We start from the raw sequence: 6,407 nt of genomic DNA, 5'->3' as shown, positions 1-6,407 counted from the left end.
ACTGAGATGGTATTCAGTTACCCTGGCTTGGATCCTTTTCAAAGGAGAAAAAGAGGATTTGGAGACTGGCTGGCTTCCTACTTGCTTTCTACTTTAGAGACCCATTTGATTTAAACTCCCATTTTGTAATTCTCTGATTTATTACTACATTTAACTTCTTAATTAGCAATATATGGTACCTGTGTTTATTTTGAGATGTGTCTCCACCTAGTGGAACACACCTTTGCCCAACATGTCTCCCACTGAATAGCCAATCCATTCCCCTCAATTAGGTAAGATTGTGGTAGATTAGGATGTGACTGCAGTACAGCAGCCTTCCTTAAAATGTTGCCCTAACATAAACGATGGTTTTCCCGGAAGACAAAGATTTATAGTTTCCACCACTCTGAGAGGTTTTGACAAGTTCCAGCTTAAGATCTCAAGCATTTTGGCAGGAAAATAGGACCAGTAAGACCTTTGATTGCAATCAATGGCTTGGCAGAGCCCCAGAAACGCAGAACAAAAATGCTTTGAACAAGCCTGGTGCTCAGGGTGTGTCCCTAGTTTTCAGGGCGTGCAGGATGACTCACAGCATTATCCTGTTGTACCGAGTGCACAACATGCTGCATGTGCGAGACTGAGCACCTGAGCTGTGGCTTCTTCAAATTCCTCCTGGTGTTGACTTTCACCATCCAAGTTTCCTTCGAAAAGCTGCAGCAACTCTCCTTTTAAAGCTCCATCTAGTCTCTTAATTAACACCTTTTTAGACTCAGGCAACCAACCCACCTCCACAAACTCCTGCTGCCTGAGGGACGGATTCACTGTGAAGCATTTAACACTAATCATGATCAGAGGCTTACCGTAGACCTTGAGAATGAACAAGTCTAACAGTTGCCAAGAGGAATTGATTATGTGCAATTTTATTGGCAGGCGACATGAAGAGGTCCATCACCGGAAGTCCCCTGAACAGAAAAAGTTGCATCTGCTGAGGCTGTCCCTGCCATGCAGCTGGTGAAGTTTGAAAACACATACATAAAACCATCTTGAATTAAAAATTGGCAACCCTCCTCTTGAGGTGGTTCTTGACCTTAGTTTTATTTGCTGTTTTGCTCTTGCAGGTTTTTCTTATCATCTGAAAGTGGTGACTTTTGCCCATATATACATTAGTCACTATCTTGAGGGTCTTTTCCCCAAATTGTAACCTCTTCATGGATGCAAATGAAGCAAAATAATTTCATCTGTGATCTGTCTGCTCATCTTCTGAAACCTTTCCTCATTACTTGTTTGCAATAGTTTTATTGTGGTCATTAACTAAAAGAAAGCTTCCTATATCTCATGTTTTGTTACACTTCAGCAAATAACTGGTTGAAATGAGTCGTTCTGCTTTTCTGTTCCAGGTTCAGGGTGTTCTGTGCTGAAGTGGAGTTGATATGTGTGTAAGGATAACATGCATGGGTTATAAAAAGAAGGTGACACATACTTGTCATTATAATAGCTACTTAATTGTTTGGCACTGACTATTACTGTTGACATGAGAAAACAAGCAAAGCATAACCACCAACCATCATCATTGCCTAGTTCTCCAAGATCAAAGCAAGGAGATATGTTGGCTGTATTATAATAGGTCCAGATGATTGGAGCAGGTATTCTAAGGCATGTGTTCAATAGCCAGGTCATGTATCCATAGCAGTGACCAGGGGAGGAATGACCTCTGGGAGAAGGAATGCCATGGTGCATCTGCAGCAGCACAACCGGACACCTTCACCTGCGGCAGCTGCCACAAAACATGTCTTTCCTCTATCAGTCTCTACAGCCACAGCAGGTGCTGCAACTTCCAACAGTTTGGCTTCACCTCCAAAGGGTGCCAACAACAAATGCTACAATGGAAAGCAAGAAAGCCCAAGTTCGATTTGCATAATAAGGGTTGCTATATTTTGAAGAGCAAAAAGGAGGACACTATGATGACTCTCATTTTAAATACCCCTACTATATGTAGGCTATAGAAGCTGTGATATATTGCTGAGGGGAACAGGAACGGAGAAGAGGAAAGCAAGTCTTCAACCACCAGTTATGTCTAAGTCTCATCCAGAAAGTATAACCAGAGACATTCTGGCAGATTTAAAAAATCCACCCGGACAGACATTTTATCTGTGAAAAAGAGGTCGTGTCCTGGAAAAAGAGGACACATGGCAGCCCTAGAATAGTGTTGCCAGATCAAGAGCAAATTTCCACAGTAAATTAAGATGAACAAGGTAAACTTGGCAGGAACTTAGGTTCTAGCTCAACATAGTAGTTAATGGAAGAACATTTCTCTTTCAGTGTGAATTTATTGGCTCAGTTCACACGTCACCATAAACTGTAGTTAATGGATTACCATGAAAATGTTGGGGTGTTTTGTTCCTTCCTGCTCATGCTGTGGAGAAACAAGCCATGATTTTTTGTCTGAACATTATGCCTGAAATAAGAATCATGACTATGGTGTCTGACCACAATCTGACCTGGTTTGGACATAATGCTTCGACAGGGATCATGACTTGTATTTTCCAAGTGCGACTTGGGAGAAATGGGGCAGAGTGAAGTAGAAGTCATTTGCTTGAGCTCAGCATGCTATGATTTATGGCTTACCATGACATGCAAACAAGGTCACTGAAATATACCATTCCTCATCACTTACCTTCAGCAAAAGTATTTTATTGTATTCACTCACTTACAGGCAACTCTGAGAGCAATTTGGGCAGGTATAGAGATCAAAAACAAGCAAAGGTGAGGAACTGAGCCTTCAAATCCACCTTTTTTGCTTTCTAAAAGATTATTTATAGATTTAATACAATGTATATTAAAAACATAATACATATAATGAGATACTACATTTTCATGCTAACATATTAATGCCTAATTCATGGTTTGTTTGTTTGTTTGTTTGTTTGTTTGTTTGTTTGTTTGTTTCATAGAATTGGTACATCACTTGAGAAAACCCTCAAACCTATTTACAAAAAACAAGAAATCAAGGAAAAGTTCTACTGTAATAATTTTAAAAAACAATATGCACATAATCCTTCATCTGAGTTTGTTTTATGACCCTTTTCTCTAGATACACAAGCATATTTTTGCTGAATCTATTTAGTGAACAAACAATGTTCATTCCTAAGCAGTAGGGAGCTTATTTTTATTCATAGATGGAATGGGATGAAAAAAACAGAAACAAAATTAGCTTTGCCACTAGAGACAAAGTGTTTTGTGTTTTTGGAAAGAGATTACAGAGCATTGTTGGAGCCAAGGTATACATAGCTGAGTTTTTCAACCCATAGTTTTATAAACATTGGGGTGCTGGAATCTGTATAAAAATTATGGAAAGGGAGCGCTCTGACACTAGGCACATCCATTGTGTTCCACAGAGCAGTCTGAGTTAAAAGAGGGACCAGACTGTAATTAATATGATGCATTGATGGATAACTGCCTGGTCTTTCCAGCCCTTATCCTCTAACTTCCATGACCAGAGCCTTGTATGCCCTACCAACACTGGGCATTGCAGTTTACCCCATCACAGATTTATAGTTCCCAGCCACCCTTAGCTCAGCAAACCTCAGAATTCTTTGGGGGGGGGATACACTTTGGATGTACTCTTAAATGTGCAGTGTGTATGCAACATTACTTTCAGTTCATACAATGTGGTTCCACACCCCTCACTGGCATATCACCTAAAAAGCTACCTCATCACTTTTCTTACTCTAATGCTACTGGACATGGTTCTGTAGAAGCAAATGAAGCCCCACTTTGGCCCCACAGTGAGAATAAGATATCTGCTGTTGCCGCCACATCCTGCTCCTTCTGCTGGGAGTCTGGTGGAGGGTTGAGGCCTCCTGCTCACTCAGTGCACATCCCAGCAGGACACAGCATAATTTTTCCTTACTATACCAGACCTCCTAGTGATCTTTTGAACCCCAAATCCACAGGAGTGGCAAAAGCCTAAGCAGGTGAAAGCATAGTGGTGGGGGGGCAAGATTCAGTGACACCCACAGAAACCTTAAAGACCATTTTGCAGCAGCTGTTTTAGAGCATTTATGGCCCAGCCCATGTGGAATTCAGGCACAGTTCCTCTTTACTGCCACAATTTCTCTCTGCAATCAATATGTCTGGAATTGTTGTGTGGATTAGCAAGATACACCTGATTGCTAATTAGTGACCTAATTTGGAGCATGGGAAAGAAAATAAAGATTCATTCAAAGATAGGGACGGGGTGAAATTCAATTCAGTTTGCATTGATTAATGAAGCAATACGCAGAACAATACACAAACTAAAATGCAACCATTATTCAAAATGTACGCTTCTCCGAATTTTGCAGCAGTTTTTCCAGCCAATCAATGGATGTATACACAAAATGCATATACTTGGATAAAGTCAACATAAAAATGCATATATTCTTGCAAACAGCACACAAAAATACATTATATTAAGGGAAATGGCTTTGCAGAAATATATGTATTAGGCAGAATTTCATGCAAAGACGTGCATTTTAGGATAAACTTGCAGTAAAATGCTGCTGAATGTTCACAAGGACTGAAATATTCACTAACTGATACGGAAATGTGGAGAACAAGAGTGGAAAAAGGAAAAAAAACTGCAATTGACAGATTTGCCCATCCCTATTCAGTGTAGGAGGTATTAACCAGGTGCAATGAGGGAAACATGCCAAAATTAAAATTATTCAGAGCAATCATTTTTGTCAGCGATAGAAAGAAGATAAAATTATGTAAGATGCAACCTCGATGTTACGTTTTACCCCACACTGCCCACCTGCCATGGTTGCTAATCCTCTGCTACATTTATGTTAACTTTTCAAAGCACAGTCGCTTAAATAGCAGCAACAACGCGGTCGCCAGCTCTCTTGCACCTGGATGAGTGTCTTGTGTTGCCTTAGATCTGCAAGCAGAGTACAGAAGTGGGTGTGTGCAGACATAGTCTTCAGGCTGTATATCCAGTCTAGCAGAGGGCGTGCCTGCTCACTCACACACAGGAGAGCAGAGTGTGGGGAAAGAGCAGCTGTCAGCAGACGGACGTATGGCAAGGAGGGCTCCCTGACATTCTACACCTGAACAAGACCTTTTTTTTTGTACTGCTGTTTTTGTTTTGTTTTTTAAGTCGCAAAAGAGAGACAGGTGACATCCCACCCACTGCCACCCCATCTGCAACCATGCTTCACTCTCCTTCTCCACTGAAAACAGCACTGGCTTATGAGTGCTTCCAGGACCAGGCCAATTCTACTCTAGCGTTGCCCTCGGATCACAAGCTGAAAACTAGGGGGACAGGAAAACAAAGGGTCCAGGAGCAGGTGATGATGACGGTGAAACGGCAAAAGCAAAAGACCTCCCTTTCATCAGCATCGAATGCAGCAGGCCACTCCAACCGAGGTAAATACCTATCACTGCTTGATTAACAAGGGATGACCGCTGAGTGTGAGAAATTTGGCTGTACAGCGCTTGCCCCATCCGATGCCTCTTTGAGCTTAAGAATGTGTGGTATTGGGCATTGTCCATTGGAGTCAATACAGCTGGTGTCATTTGGTTCTCTTGGCAGGTTGTGTTGTGGTGATACCAAGGAAGTTTTGCAACATCTTGAGGGATAACTAGGGATTTGGGGATCCCAGTCTCGGTAGTTTTGCAGCTTAGTGCCGAAATGGTTTCAAGATAAGCTGAAGGACTTTGATTTGGATTGTGTAGGTTGATTTGGAATTGTAAGGTGGTGCTAGGAGCAAATGCTTCTGCTTTGAGATGAAGTAGGTTGGAGCTGAACATCTTCTAGCCAGCTTCATCCTCAAGATTCCCGTAATTCTATTGTGAATGACTGGTACAATTTTGCAAAAGTTAACGACAGATAAATTCCACGGACTTCAGCAGGAGAGGAAACCATTCCAATTTAGAGTCATGGAATCATAGAAGTCAAGCAATTCCCACTAAAACCAATGAGATTTGTAATGCACAATTTAACTTAGATCCAAGGGTTTGATATTATCTGGAGTCTTGACAGCATTTCAAGTCTATTTATCTACAAATTGGAAATGGTATGCACCCCAGCAGGAAAGTTGTCTGGTTGAAATTAAGGCATGTCCATAGATCTGCTGTGACTGTCAAACAGAGAATGTTGTTACTACTTATTTGCACCACTGATCTAAGTACTCTGTAACTTTCCAGACAGTGAAAGAATATTCAACGTTAGTCATTCACAGAGCAGACGCGCTGAAACCAATAGATTTACATAACCCAAGTCTATTGATTTCAATGGTACCTCCAGAAGTATAACTTAGTTGGATTTAACCACCCCCTGGTTTTTATTTTACAGCTCGTGTGTCAACTTCTGCACACCTTAAACTGCAAATGATCTTGAAAAACACACATACACACATATATCAATTAAGCAAAGTGTGTGGCTT

At 41.2% G+C, this 6,407-nt stretch overlaps 1 protein-coding gene across 1 annotated transcript in view; it reads left to right on the top strand.

The window, feature by feature from the left end:
- Nucleotides 1–4,874: 4,874 nt before the first annotated feature.
- The window catches only part of PKP1 (plakophilin 1), a 44,048-nt gene continuing 42,515 nt past the window's right edge, over nt 4,875–6,407 (top strand). The window contains exon 1 of the mRNA XM_083745276.1: nt 4,875–5,388. Within this exon, the coding sequence (XP_083601402.1) occupies nt 5,172–5,388 (217 nt within the window). The 5' untranslated portion in view covers nt 4,875–5,171. The remainder of the gene's footprint in view (nt 5,389–6,407) is intronic.

The sequence above is a fragment of the Podarcis gaigeae genome, assembly GCF_964106915.1.
Source record: "Podarcis gaigeae genome assembly, chromosome: 6".
Taxonomy (NCBI): domain Eukaryota; kingdom Metazoa; phylum Chordata; class Lepidosauria; order Squamata; family Lacertidae; genus Podarcis; species Podarcis gaigeae.
The sequence above is the reverse complement of the archived record's forward strand: the minus strand, read 5'-3'. Positions and strand labels throughout refer to the sequence as shown.